At 46.7% G+C, this 14,776-nt stretch overlaps 1 protein-coding gene and 1 long non-coding RNA gene across 9 annotated transcripts in view; one reads left to right on the top strand and one right to left on the bottom strand.

The window, feature by feature from the left end:
• LOC102550774 (uncharacterized) overlaps nucleotides 1-14,776 on the bottom strand; it is a 31,474-nt gene that overhangs the window by 13,372 nt on the left and 3,326 nt on the right. For 2 of the 8 annotated variants that reach the window (XR_015628096.1, XR_015628101.1), the window contains exons 1-3: nucleotides 12,684-12,998; nucleotides 2,236-2,733; nucleotides 1,678-1,822 (exon numbers count right to left, since the gene is read on the bottom strand). This is a non-coding gene — a long non-coding RNA (uncharacterized LOC102550774). Of the gene's footprint in view, nucleotides 1-1,677; nucleotides 2,152-2,235; nucleotides 2,734-5,432; nucleotides 7,669-12,683; nucleotides 12,999-14,776 lie in introns of those variants that run through there. The other 6 variants (XR_015628097.1, XR_015628100.1, XR_015628102.1 and 3 more) reach the window with 6 other exon arrangements.
• Rbms3 (RNA binding motif, single stranded interacting protein 3) overlaps nucleotides 13,050-14,776 on the top strand; it is a 688,236-nt gene continuing 686,509 nt past the window's right edge. The window contains 1 exon segment of the mRNA NM_001401889.1: nucleotides 13,050-13,827. Within this exon segment, the coding sequence (NP_001388818.1) occupies nucleotides 13,753-13,827 (75 nt within the window). The 5' untranslated portion in view covers nucleotides 13,050-13,752.

The raw sequence follows: 14,776 nt of genomic DNA, 5'->3' as shown, positions 1-14,776 counted from the left end.
CCCGCAGAGGCCAAAATGAGGCAGAATCTGGATTCCCTTTCCCTCTGTGATGAGGCTGGGGATAATTCTGGAATTATCAGTTAGAGGTAACATTTAGAACTAACCTTTTTTATCATTTCATGATTATCAAGGCACAGTCTTATCCTGTCCGTGGTATTGGCATAAATGTAGCATGCTATCTGACAGCCGACATGCCCTGGTTCTCTCCTGGGTCAGCTTGTTTGTTATATGATATAGAAGGAGATACAGGGGCTGGAGAGATGGCTCAGCGGTTAAGAGCACTGACTGCTCTTCCAGAGGTCCTGAGTTCAAATCCCAACAACCACATGGTGGCTCACAACCATCTGTAGTGAGATCTCATGCCCTCTTCTGGTGTGTCTGAAGACAGCTACAGTGTACTTACATATAATAAATGAATAAATCTTTAAAAAGCCTGAGTCATCATTAGGATGGCCGGCATGTGTGACTATGAAGATGGAGTTTGGAGTCCTGCACCATCAGAGTGTGAGAGGAGGACTTGGGTGCATAGGGGCAGCTTGGGATGTAGTTATCTAAGCAAGTGTGAGGCATGGGCAACACGGAAGACGGGAAGTCGGTATGATGGGATGCTGTCAAGGTTCCTGCTAGAAACGTTGTCCTGAATGCACTGGGAGAATATCTGGGTAGGGAGCAGTGGTGTTCCGGGTTCACCGAGACCTGCCTGCTACCATCAGGTGTCGCCTTGCACTGCCACATCTGACTTACACAACTGCCTCATAGTCTGGAAGGTTTGGCTGGAAGAGGGTCAGGAACAGGTTAGAACAAAGGATAGTGTTTGTTTGAGCTGTAGTCCTCTAGCCAAAGCGAGGACTACATGGAGGTGACTAAAGAGAGGTGCTATGGAATATTTTGTGACTAACAGTCCTTAGTCCTATTACTCCAGTGGGCAATTGAGAGGTGAGTGAAGTTGAGTGTGTGGTCTATAGTTCAACTCCTTTACTGAGTAACTATTGCATGCTGGGAAACAGGCATGATTAGGACTCCTATAAGATGCCAACAGTTTGGTAAAGAAGATAAATGCATTCAAATCCAAGAGCTAGTTCCTGCAAAGGAAGAGTTTCAGAGAAGTCAGAGAGGGGATTATAGATGTTCACACCTTTGTGTGTGTGTATCTGTGTGTTTACAAGTGTGCATGTACGTCTGTGAATATGTACATTTATATATATACATATGTGTTTTCATATGTTTAGGTCTGACTTTGTGTCCATATGCTGTTTAAGTGCATGAGCACATGTATATGTGCATATGTATGTCTGTGTTCAGATGTGTGTTCACATGTGTCTATTTGTGTGTTTATGTGTATATGTGTGCATATACATGTGTGATTTTGTGTGTATTTGTGTATGTGTGTGCATGTATGTGTAAGTGTGCACATGCATGTATGCGAGTATATGTATACTGTATGTAGTTGTATGTATACATGTGTGTGCGTCTGGGTGTGTGAAGGGTAAAGATGACTTATTATGTGTACATTATTTAGCCTCATTGTCAAACCCGAAATCTGGAGACCATACAATGGCCTGGTTTTAGTGACAGGGGATTTCTTTATCTCCCCCTTGCCTGTATTTATGCTTTACTGGTATCTCTCTCTTCTCTGGTAGCTAGCTACTCATATTTGTTGAAGAAATGATAACTCACCTACAGCTCATTCCGAGGCGAGAAGCTGCACTTGGTAGGAGAAAGCGTTTGCACCTGGTTCTGCACTTCCTGCAGCTTGAAATGCAATCCGTCGGCCATTCCCATCTCAGAGGGCAGGCCAGCAACCCAGCACAGAGAAGGCATTCTGTTCCAAAAGATGGACCTGGTGGGAAACTTGCAAGTCTGCAGAATGTAATTACCCAAGTGGAAAGTAAGCCAGGGCTATGTCAGCAGGCCCCTTCCCATATGCTAGGGAAGGGACCACCAGCCCTGTTGAAGCCAGCAGGCAGCATCTCAGCTCCAGAAGTCACCAAAATGGCAGCCATTTGAGACGCCAAAGGAAAACTACATCTGGTGTAAAGCTCGCACGGATACTATTAAGGCCTTGGGAGGCTCAATCCTCCATGACCATTGAGGAGAGAAAGGTTTCTAGATGAAGAGGTTAAATATCCACATCAGGTCCTCTCAGCAAGGCTGTGGAGCGACAGATGATCAGTTATATCGAAACTGATGAAAAGAGTCTTCCCAAAGCAAACAGGCTGACCCCAGGACACTCACCTGCTCACCAGGCTGTAATAGGCTCTTTTGTTGCCAGCTGAGTGACCTCGAGTTCTTTACCAAGACAGTAGGTGAGTGTTTCCAGTTTGTGGCAAACAGAAGTAATCTGGGATTGGACAGGCCTTAAAAAGGCACCATATGGCAAGGCAGTATCAGACACACATAGCCCAGGTTCCGTTTTACTATAAGACCCCTGTCAGCTTTCTCTGTCCCTGGTAACATTTGTCCTTTCATATGGAGGGTATGCACGTGTGTGTGTGTGTGTGTGTGTGTGTGTGTGTGTGTGTGTCTGTCTGTCTGTCTGTCTGTCTGTATATATCTTTTCCTTTGATGGGATGGAGACATCAGTGTCTCCAGCCTGTGTGACGAACAAGGAAGAGGCACTTCTGGGCTAAATGTCTCTCTGGCTAGGTACTGCCTTTAGAAATGACATCCCTGGGTTCCCTTGTAACTCTGGTTCCTTCCCAGGAAGACAGCAAGAACACGCCAATCTTCTTCCTGTAAATGGTTATTGGAGGATATATTTTTAGTCCTGAAACCCTCTCAGTCCCTCCTCCCCACCAGACACAGAAAGACACAAGCTACTAAGGAGTCTTACTTGGCATTAAAACGAAACAAAACAAAACAAAAAACAACAACAACAACAAACGTGCCACAGTAGTTCCCTGGGATCCTCTCTGCCTCCAAATTCAGAGTGCAGGGAACCTAAGTTGCAAAGGCTAGAAAGGGTGAGGTAAAGTTAAGTGGGTGCAGCCATGCCTCTCCAGGGGAAGCAGCCACCCCCCACGTCACCCCATATCTGACAGCAGATGACCACTAGTTTCTCCAGCACGCAGGGCCAGACCTTCCCAAGGAACCTCCCATGATAAGCAGAGACCATCCAAAAGGGCACCCTCTGAACTCCTACTCTGGACCACCTTTCCTGAATTCCAACCGGAGCAATTCCACGTACTTACTGATCATATTTCTTAACTCCTTTTCTTTTCTTTTTTTTTTTTTTTGTTCTTTTTTTCGGAGCTGGGGACCGAACCCAGGGCCTTGCACTTCCTAGGTAAGCACTCTACCACTGAGCTAAATCCCCAGCCCCTTCTTTTTTTCTTGATACTTTACGAGTTTATCTCTCACAGAGGAAAATGGAGAACCAATTAGTTCCCATTAATCCAGAGCTCTACAAACTGAGAGAACGTGTGCTTCTGTTGTTCAGGGGTATAGCTTGGACTAATTACCTCCTGGTTTTACTAGCCCTATATAACAGGAGACCTTGTACGAGTTTTTATGGGGAAGCTGGTTTTCTGAAAGAAAGAAAGCCGAGTAGGGAATGAAATAGGTGCCGAGTTACAGCCCCTCCTGAATCACAACTCCTTCAGGTGGGTAAACTCTTCAGGGTTAAATGGCTAAAAACAAAGAGCATGTAGGTGGACAATGACTTTCTAAGTGACTGTTCTTTGTCCGTGTTCTTAGCATTTATGAGTCTTAGCAAACAGTCAGTGTATTTATGTCTCTCTCTCATTACTGTTGGTCACAAAGCTCCTGAAGGAAAAGAACCAATTATGTCTCGGGACTGTAATAGGAGAAGGATTGGGCATGCAGAGAATGATGGGCATAGAGACTGCCAGGAGTGCCGGGAGTCTGAACTTACATCCATTCTACAGAGACATTCAAGCGTGTGCTATGTATAGCCAGGAAGATGGCTACCCTGAGTTCACATCTCCAGAACCCCCACAGAAAGCCAGGCATTGGGGTAGCACCTCTGCCTCTGGAAAGTAAGCGACAAGAGAATCACCACGGCTTGCTGCCTACCAGCCCAGTACCAGGTTCAGGGAGAGACCTTGTCTCAAAGGAATATGATGGAGAACCACAGAATAGGACACCCGATGAGTTCCACCGTTTGACACGTTTGCATACACGTACACACTACCGAAGTCCTCCTCCTCCTCCTGATGTGAGCCCTGTGGGTGCCAATTAACTCACGTACCCCCCACAAAGCTGGCTCATCTTCGTTTAGCAGTGAGTAGATCATAGCACTGGGTAATACGTGAGTCATAAAGTACCCTGTAACCCCCGTGCTTTGTGATGAGAAAAGCTGAGACTCTAACCAGAGAGTCTGTCTGGACAGTCAGACCCTCAGGAAAAGGTGCTGTCTGATTTGTTTTGGAATTTTGTTGCTTTTTTTTTTTAAATTAAACACTGAAGTATCTTCCCTAGAGCCAGGAAGATACTGCAGGTCACGGGGTAAAGAACAGACAGGGGTGAGCCAAGAACTCAAGACAAAGACAAGAAGGAATTCCTTTCCTCGACCACAAGTTCCATGTTTTGCTTGGCAGAACTTTGTGGCTTTCTCTATTCTTTCCACTGCCATCAGAACGCGCAAATCAGCTCACCTATTTTCAAGGTTCGACATGTGCTGGTGGAAAAGAAGAAAAATTAGAAAATGGCGCCTTTCCATGACCTGTGCTCTTCAGACTCCGTATGGTAAAGGAATGTGCTGTACTCTTTAAGGTTGATGAGGGAGGATGTCGTTAGAAATAGCAACCCAGAGGGTTAGGAAAATGCAATGTGTGAGCTTTCAGAGCACCAAACGTCATGACTTAGGCACAAGAACCATGACATTATGGAGATGCTGCTCCACTTGGAAGGTTGAGCCTCATACTGGCTAGCCGGGGTTGGGCAAGTTTTGCCAATCAGCATTTGTTCACGGTACAGCTTTTAGGTCACTTGGCCCCACCCCTTTTATTCTATTGGATCATTTTCATCTGTGTTTGTTGCATGTTCTTCTGTGTGTGCAGGTGTGTGGTGTATGTGCACACATGTGTACATGTGTGTGCACGTCTCTCTCTCTCTCTCCCTCCCCCCCCTGTGTGTGTGTGTGTGTGTGTGTGTGTGTGTGTGTGTGTGTGTGTGTGGGTGGGTGTGTAGAAGGGAGCACACGCTGGATTTCTTTTGAGATATGGTCTCACTATTCTGGAAATTGAGAAACTGGATAAAATGGCTGTCCTGGGATCCCCAAGGTTCTACCTGTCTCTGCCTCCCCAGTAATGAAATTGCAAGTGAGTTCCTCTGAGTTTGAAACACGTACCCTAGAAACTGAATCCCTGTCCTCCATTTTGTCCGTCAGGCACTTGATCCAACAAGCTCTCTTCCCTATTTCCTTACTGGGCAGAACTCCCTGATGTCAAGGAAGAGGCCTGCACAAGTCGTTTCAGATAGCAATTTATTGTATTTAAAAGACCCCAGAATTTCCTTATTATGAAGAGGAAATAATCAGCTTAAAGCTAGAAGATAACACACCTCTGGGAATACCATTCCGACTCATGTCAGGGGGGTGTTGTGTCTCTGGAGTCTTTAGGGAAAATGAACTTGGGGTTATGTTTGAGTCAGTTCAAACGTAAAGATAACTGGAAATATTAACCATTGCTACTTATCCTGAAATGTGCATTCTACCAAATCTTTGTCCCCTGTAAGACCTGTCCCCAATGGCAGTGGGTCAGCTAGGAGTACAAATCCCAGACTGTGACAATAAAAACACAGAATACCCAGCTGAATCAGAATCTCTGCTAAGCATCCTCTTTATAAACATGGTCCAGATAGTCCCCGGGACATATCACCTCTGATACTGAGGTTATACTCATGTCTTTAAAGATGTGGTCTATTTCCTGAAATTCCAATTTGCCAGAGAGCCTGTATTTTATCTGGCAATTCCACATAGTAGTCCTTTAGTATGAACGTCTCTCAGTCTGCCCTCCCAACCCCCACCCCCGGGTTAAAAAGCAACCCAACCAAATTAAATCTAGCTGTAGTGACCAAACCTGTTCAGCTATTGGCAACCAGAAGCTAAAAACCATTAAAAAAATGCCAATGTTTCTTTGAGAAAATGGTTCCCCACATGGCAGAACATCCAGCTATCTCTGCCGTCTTCTTCCCCCCCCTCTGCTTCCTCTTCTCTTCTACTTTTCCCTCTGTTTTCTCCTCCTCCACTTTCTCCTCCCCTTCCTTCTCCTCTGCTTCTTTTCCTCCTCTTTCTCTTCTTCCTCTTCTTCCTCCCCCTCTGCTTCCTCTTCTCTTCTACTTCTCCCTCTGCTTCCTTCTTTTCCCTCTGTTTCCTCCTCCTCCACTTTCTCCTCCCCTTCCTTCTCTGCTTCTTTTCCTCCTCTTTCTCTTCCTCCTCTTCCTCCTCTTTCTCTTCCTCTTCCTCCTCTTTCTCTTCTTCCTCTTCTTCCTCTTCTGCTTCCTCTTCTCTTCTACTTCTCCCTCTGCTTCCTCCTCCTCCACTTTCTCCTTCTTCCTTCTCCTGCTTCTTTTCCTCCTCTTCCTCCTCTTCCTCTTCTCCTGCTTCCTCTTCTCTTCTTCTTCTTCCTCTGCTTCCTCCTCTTACCTCTGCTTCCTCCTCCTCCTTCACTTTCTCTTCTCCTTTCTCCTCTGCTTCTTTTCCTCCTCCTCCTCCTCTTCTCCCTCCTTTTCCTTCACTGTCTTTTCATTCTCCTCTCCCTCTTCCTCCTCCTCTTCCTTCTCTGTGTCTTTTCATCCTCTTTCTTTTCTTCCTCCTCCTTTCTTTGCTCATCGCTTCCCTTGATAAACATGTTGTTGAATCTCAGAAACTATTGTGCTTGGGAGGATAAAGAGAAGAAGGTACCCGGATTTCCTGTCTGTGGAGCTTAGAGGTGAAAGGAAGACACACCCAAATAAGAACAATAGCAAAAGATGTGCATAAACCATGTAACCCTGTAAAGGTACTGCTCGCCCGTGGTAGTGTGAGTATTCCTCGGTAACAACCTTCTTCAACAGTATAACATGATAGAGATTCTATTGCATGTATCCGCTTAAGGGACACATGTGTAGAAGTCACTACTCATAGGACGTGGTTGTCTCCTTCTCCAGTATGGGTCATCACGGTTGGCAGCCAGCAGCAATACCTGCTGGACCATCTCATCTGCCTGGTGGTTTGATTTTCTTTGTGACCAGTCAGTGGTTATTCTGGGCTGCCTTCCAAAGCTGCTCTCCTCAGCCTTCTGGGATGTGTCCTTTTGATTACACTGGTGTAGGCTTCTACCGGGAACAAGCAGCAGACACCAGAAGCTGGAAGCTTGGGCTCAAGACACTGGGCATCCTGTGTAACCATCCACTGTTGGTCAGAGGACAGGGCTGCTGTATTCAATGATGCAGGGAAGCTCAAGCCTTGGTAATTGTAACATCAAGGAGAGCTGGGTGTGCAGCAGGGAGAGCTGGGTGTGCATAAAGGAGAGCTGGGTGTGTACCCCCCAGTGTTAAGTGCACTAAGTAGAGAGACAGAGGCTAGAAGAGAAGGCATTCTACAAGGATCACAGATGTGAGCTATGCATGACCTTCCGGAGATGCTCTTAACTGTGATCAAGTGTGCACTGCAGGAAAAGTTGGAGCAGATATGAGATCCAGTTGACAATGTACTTCAAGTTGTTTCTTAGACATGAAAAAGAAAAAAAAGAGTCACTTGTGAATGTCTGAAGTTTGCCAGATACAGAGTCATGAGGTCTATTTGAAGACCAGGTGGATAATATTTATTTCGGTGTCCTGGATTATTTAGTAATAACCTTGTTCCAGTTAACAATGTTCATTGGTGGGAAGATGGCTCAACAGTTAAGAACATGGTTACTCTGCGGAGAACCAAGGCTCAGTTCCCACAACTCACTCACACATTACCTCACAATTCTAATCCCAGGGGATCTGCTGCCCTCTTTTGGCCTCTTTAGGCACTGCACACATATGATGCACATGAACACACACACACACACACAGACACACACACACACGCACACACACCACCTGCACACACACATGCAAACACACACAGACCCATACAATAAAATAAACAAATCTCTATAAATAAAAGGATGACCCAGCATCACTCATGCCCTTCTTGATGATAGGTTAATGCCCTTCTTGACTTTATGACTTGTCTGTTTGCTCTGCCATTTCCTTTGACCAATTCTACGTATTTGTTACCAGTCTTGTCGCTTTGACAGAATATCTGACAAAAACAACTTAGGGAAGGATGTTTTATTTTGGATCTGGATTTGAGAATACCATCCACTGTGGAGGGGAAGGCAGGGCAGAGAGAGCGTGAGGCAGCTGGGTCACATGCTGTTCATAGTCAGGAGCAGAGGGGGAGAAAGAGACAGATGGTGCGGTGCTGGTGTTTAGTTATACTTTTCATTTTTGTCCAGCCCTAGAGCCTATCTCATGAAATGGCATGGACACATTCAGGGCTGGTCTTCATATCTCTGTTAACCTAATCTAGAGGCCCTGTCACGCACAAGCCTAGAGCTGTTCTCAGTGACTCTAAATTCGGTCAGAGTGACAGTGAAACTTAGCCATCACAGTCTGTATAATTAAAGGGTAATATGTCACTCCACAGGAGGACGTGGGTTTTCTTCAGGAGGACAGCGTGAAGACAAGCCATGGGTGTCTGTCTGCCTCTGCTCCTCAGACATTCATTCCAGCACCCCTACTACTCCACCTGTATGTGGCCGTTTTTGAAGTCAGAGTTTGTCTTTGGTGGGGCCCTCTCTTGCCACACTGAACATCTCGTGAACCTGGGAGCAACCCTGCCCTCCGAGGTTCTTTGCCACCTTGGAATTTGGTCAGTTGGCAACCATGGCGCAGAAGACTTCTAACTTAGACAGCTACTCAAACCGGCTGCCTCCTGCTTCCACTTAACCATTTAAATGGAAGGGTACTATTATTTCCACAGAGAAAGCAGTGTAAGGGACAACTTGGGTTTTGCAACACTTATAATGCACTTGATATAATTTCAGGAAAGCCTTAAGTGTGCAATGAGGATTCTGAGGCTAGTGGCCACAGATGCCCAGAACATTCCAATAATCCAATGAAACAGAGAAGCCATTTGCAAGGTAGCAATCTGTGTAGAAATTGTTGATAGCATCCGTTCACGCTGGGGATCTTACATATAAGTGGGCTATTGCTCTGAGTGGGGAGTTAACTTTTTTTTTTAGCCTTTTGTTTGTCATTAAGACAATGTTTCCATCAGGGAATCTCCAGAGCCAGTTGTTTCAAGGTGAACACCAATGTCCTCCATCGGAACTGCTGAAGGGGCCTTGGGAAGCTGCCCTGCCCGATGTGAAGGTGCCCGGTGGGTCACGTGGGATGACAGTGCCCTAAAGCAGGTGCCTGACTCTCGGGTTGCAAGATTCGGATGGGATCCCACTGCAACAGTCTCCGTTAGCAGCTTAGCGGTCCGCATCAATCCCGTTCCAAGTTTGGCGATTTTCCTCCTAGCTGTCACTAAAGAACTGACAAGGACAGCTCAAAGAAGGAAGAGTCTATTTTACTCACAGTTAGAGGCTACACGCTATCATGGCAAGAAGGCATCAGGGCAGGAAAAGGAGGCTCGTTATCATGTAGTGTCCACGGTCAGGAAGCAGAGGAGAGAGACGGCCACTGCTACCTAGCTCACACTCCTTTTTCCTTCAGTCCAGGAGCCCAGCTAATGGCGTGGCAACACCCAGGTTTCGCTTGGGTCTTTTTAACTCAAGAGTCCCTCACAAACATGCCTAGAGGTTTATAATCTCCTAAGTGATTCTAGGTCCTGTCAAGTTGACACTATTAATCATCCCCTCAAACCTAGGGTGACTTAGCTGGAAATCTCCCCTCCACCCCTGTCTTGAGATCTTTGTCCCTTGATGGCTTCATGGTAGCCTCTGGGCTGCGGTAAAGCACACTCTTGAGATACAGAAAGCTTCCTGTGTCTGCTGACTCCTCTAGTTGGCTTGCTTCCGCCCCACCCTCAGGATTCAGGCTGGCATCTAGTGGAACATGTATGGCGTGTTCAAGGTATCCCCGGATTCTTCAGGCATTTATCTTAACTGATCCTCAGGAACTACAGGAGGTGGAGAGCAACATCTGAAGAATGGGGAATGAGGCACGTGGAGTCTGCCCAGGAGGTAGGCAGGAACAGGGTCTCCAGCCAAGGCTTTGAGCACTAAACACTCCAGTAGCACCAGAACCCAGCACTGGGTTCATACCTCAAGGCTCCTTTTAGGAGAGCAATTTTTTTTCTTTTTTTTTTTTTTTTTTCGGAGCTGAGAACCAAACCCAGGGCCTTGCGCTTACTAGGCAAGCGCTCTACCACTGAGCTAAATCCCCAACCCCAGGAGAGCAATTCCTTAGCGATGCTTTTTAAGCTAAACCCCAACGCCCATGTCTCCCTTTGCTATACGTTTCCTCACAACACCAAGCAACTCCTGGCCTCTGACCTCACATATTTATTCTCTGGTGTATACCCCTCACTGGGTTTTCTGCTGTGAAAGAAGAACCAGGTCTTGACCTCTGCGTCTCTGTACTCCCTGTACCCGGGTCAATAGGCCATGATAAAGAGTAAAATAGATGGACTATAGTTACATGGCTTAGTGGTTAATGGTGACTGTCATCATGGCTGACCCTCTGAGTTCAATCTCAGCAAAAGACCTTACCCATTAGAGCAGAGACAACCAACTAACTCTCTCAGAGCCTGTATCCTGACCTCTACACACATACGTACGTGCAACATACAATAAATACGCGTGACTTTTCAGATGGCTTTCAAAAGAATGGAAATGCTCCAACACTCGCCATGAGCTGAGGGGCAATTGTTTGTTAGGTTCAGAATGTTTTGTTCTTCAAGCGTGTTCCAAACATGTGTCTGGCGCCATGCTAGTTCTTAGGGCTATAGGGGATGTGGCTCGCCCTTCTGAGTTTAGAATGCATCCCTGTGAGTCTTCTCTCAGGGAAAACCAACTACACCTTGGGAAGCCAGGGTTTAAGGAAAGCTGCTTCAATAGGCATGCTGACAGAGAAAACCAGGTGTGAGCTCGGTGATCACATTACCAACATGACCTCAGCTCAGTGCGACTCAGAGCTGGACCATGAAGTGTGAAGAGTGGAATTTATAATCAGATTCCGAGCAGAAAGGACCAGTGAGATTCCTAGAGTCTTGACAAGCTCTCAAGCTCTCTGGGCTTCACTGAGCAGGGAGATGTGGCCAGAAGACTTTGCGATTAGTTTCGATTTTGTGCCTGGTTCTGTTGCTGTCCTTTGACCATTTTGTGGATGGGATAACTGAGGTCCAGAATTTCCCCTTTAGAGCACGGGTGAGACTGGCTTGATTTGCTTCAAAGACACTGCCCTCAGGTTTCCCACGCCTACCCTCCAACTCAAGTTCCCATTCTTGTCACCAAGAGATAGCTGTGTTAGTAGAGTGCTTGCTAGCATGGGCAGGGCCCTGGGTTAAACAGCCAGTGCCCACGGGAACCTGGGACATTAATTCATGCCTGTGAGCCCAGTACTGGGGGAATCAAAGGCAGGAGGATCAGAAGTCAAAGTCATTCTGTTTTATACAAGTTCAAGAGCAGCTTGGGGTATCTGAGAGCCTGCTGTCTTTTAAAAAAGAAAACAGAGACAGACAGACAGACAGACAGACAGACACACACACACACACAGAGGGAGAGAGAGAGAGAGAGAGAGAGAGAGAGAGAGAGAGAGAGAGAGAGAATAGGCATAAAACCCGATTTCCCTGTGTCCTTGTCTTTCTGTTGGTAGACAGATTTCAGAACTCAGCTTCCTGGAGCCCAGGAACCCAGGCTGTTACCCCATGAGCGGCAGGACTTACTCAGAGGTGGCATCCTGCATATTGCATTTCAATTCTCCCTCCCTCCGTGTGAGGAAACTGCCTTTGTACCTGGAGTCTTTTATCTGAAAGGACGGCTGGAGTGTTCAGCAGACTTGGGGGAGTGGAGAGGCACAGAGGCTGGCTGCCCACGCTCCGGGCATGCGTGAGCACTCCCAGCAAAGCACAGCTGGCACAGCTAATTTTAGCCTTGCCGCCGCCTTGCAGAGAAACCCTTTAAGGAAATGTATCTTCTCTGAAACAATCTGTATTATAATGTAGCAGCTGATCGACATGTCAGAATATTATTACTGGGGGTGGGGGGGATTCTGACAAGTAATTATGAGTTTTTGTTCAATTTTTTTTGCAATACTTACAAAGCCACGAAAGGAGAGAGAGAGAGAGAGAGAGAGAGAGAGAGAGAGAGAGAGAGATTTTATTCTCCAATAAGCAAATAAAAGTAAGGATCACTTTTATTTTATTTTTAAGAGATGGATAAGGCCACAAAACAATTATTTGTGATAGTTAAGTCAACCCCCTTGTACCCAGAGGTACCCAGCTGAGAATCCCCACTTTTCCACTTTTTCTCCTCTTTTGAGCATCCTCCAGAGCATCCCTGGTTTCATCTTCAGGTTCTGGGTTCATCTGGCTTTTAATGTGTTAACAGATTTTGGAAAAACCTTGACTACAATTTTCTCCCCACTTAACTAGAAAGGTTGGCATGGATGTGTACACACACACACACACACTTCTCCTTTCCCCATGCTCCCCTCGCCGGGCAGGGTCTGTTTTGTTCAGCAATGCCATGCCTCACCTCTGGGAACTTGGCGATTGGAGAGGAGAAGGCAGCTTCGGAGCTTGAGAGCTCGGTCTGAGCGGGGCAGGGAGGGCTGGGCCATGCCCCACCCAGGCACTTCGCGGACAGGCTGGGGTTCGGTTCCACCCGCGGCTCGGCTGCAGACTCTGCTCACTGTGCTTTTCCAGATAGCTAGTGGAGAGGTGGCAGCCTCTTTCCTTCCTCCCTTTCCATTTTCTTCTTTTTCTTTTTCTTCTTCTTTTTTTTCCCCTTGGAGGAAATACCGCAGCCTCTGGACTGCGTGCCGGGCTCCCTGGAGAGACTCTCAGTTCCACCCACTGGCTGGAAGGAGGGGAAGTGAGTGAGAGAGGGGCAAGGCCAGCCGGAACACACCATGTCACTCTGGGAACCAGACAGCAGCAACTAAGCCTGCACGGGTTTCTTTTTCTTTTCTTTATTTTTTTCTTTTTCTTTTTCTTCTTTTCCCAGTTTTTTCCTTTCCTTTCTTTTTCTGTTTGCCCATTGTTTCTTTTCTTTTCTTTTTATTAAAATTTATTTTTTTTCCGTGGTGGGAAAGAGACACGGGAGAGACGGAGAGCTGTAACTGCAAGGATTCCGAGTTGTGCTAAAGGATTTTTTTTTTCTCTTTTTTTTCTCCTCCTTCGCCTTCACAAGCGCCTGCGATTGACACCACTAGAGACAGGCTGGTTACAGAGCAAACTGCTTCATCCGGACTGGACCGGGCAGCTGGGAGGAACCAGGCAGGCAAAAACTGGGGAAGCAGTCTGGGGGTTTCGCTACGGATCTCAACCCCCATCTCTTTGGGGTATTTTTGGTTTTTGTTTTCTTTTTCTCTTTTCTTTTTGTTCTTTTGTTTTGCTTTGCTTTGGGTTTTTTTTTTTTTTTTTTTTTTTTGGTTGTTTTAAATTCCTCACGGTGTTGGAACTAGTGAGTGCTGGAGTCTCAGAGCCTCGGCAGTCACCCGGACTGCCGGGGACAGTGGATTAAGAGAAAGAAGCTCGCCTGCCTGGAGGCTCATATACCCTGTTACTCAGTTTCCTGCCTCGGAGATAAAGATCCCAGCTACATGGGCAAACGCCTGGATCAGCCACAAATGTACCCCCAGTACACGTACTACTATCCTCAGTACCTCCAAACCAAGGTATGGCTGGACCCGCGGGTTTCAGAAGACAGCGTGGTGCCTGGCGCTCCTCCGGAGCGAGCATGGCAAACGGACCCTTCCCTCACCCTCGCCCCCATCCCCTCGGCCGACCTCTTTCAAATTACTAACAGTAGGAATGGAGTTAACAAGCCAGAGGAAGAAGAGAGAGGAAGCCCCGGAGTGTAGCTTTCTCTTTAAAGACGGGGACTTTCAATGGAGTGTTCTTTTGTTATTTAGCCGCAGATATGCTGTTGAGATGGTTGAAGTCTTTTGCAGGTGAGCAGGGATTTTTTAGAAAGGGGGTCCCAGCAGACGTTCTCAGGGACAAGAATATTGTTTCAGGAGCTTTTCTAGTGAGCTGTTCTTTGTGTGTGAATCTCAAAGATTGGGGTAACACCCCTCCCTTCCTTTCCCCCTTCCTTGCAGAAAACACTCTGGGGTGGGGGCCACTTAAACTTTTCACGGCTTAGTGCAGTAGGAAAGAAGATCACCAGGAGGTTCCAGGGCACCCAGGAAAGTCTTTTCGGAGTTTGTTGAGCATGTTGTTTTGTTTGGACTGTCTTTATTTTGTGTGAAGGATGACGGAGATGCTCCAGGGGCTAAAAGAACTGGAAGCTTAGCACCCACGGTTTTTACTTTTAGACTGGCCCCCACCCCCCACCCTGTCAGTTACTACTAGGAAGTCTGGGTCTGAAAAAAAAAAGGCTTTGAATGTAACTGATAATAATTGGACTTGAATTGGTTAAAGACTTTGGGCTTTGTATGAGCATGTGCTTAAGTGATCATTAGGGGCCCCAGAGGCAAACCCACAAAACTGAGCAGGGGGCAGTGCCGACCCTGAACTTTTATCCTGCAGTTAAATCATGAAGGAGGTGAGGTGAGGGCTCCATGCTCCAATCTGTCAATTCGATTGGACTCGATTGGAGGGGGGAGTACCATATCGGATACT

This window comes from Rattus norvegicus, chromosome 8, assembly GCF_021556685.1.
Source record: "Rattus norvegicus strain SHRSP/BbbUtx chromosome 8, alternate assembly SHRSP_T2T, whole genome shotgun sequence".
NCBI lineage: Eukaryota > Metazoa > Chordata > Mammalia > Rodentia > Muridae > Rattus > Rattus norvegicus.
This window is presented reverse-complemented; position numbering and strand designations above follow the sequence as displayed.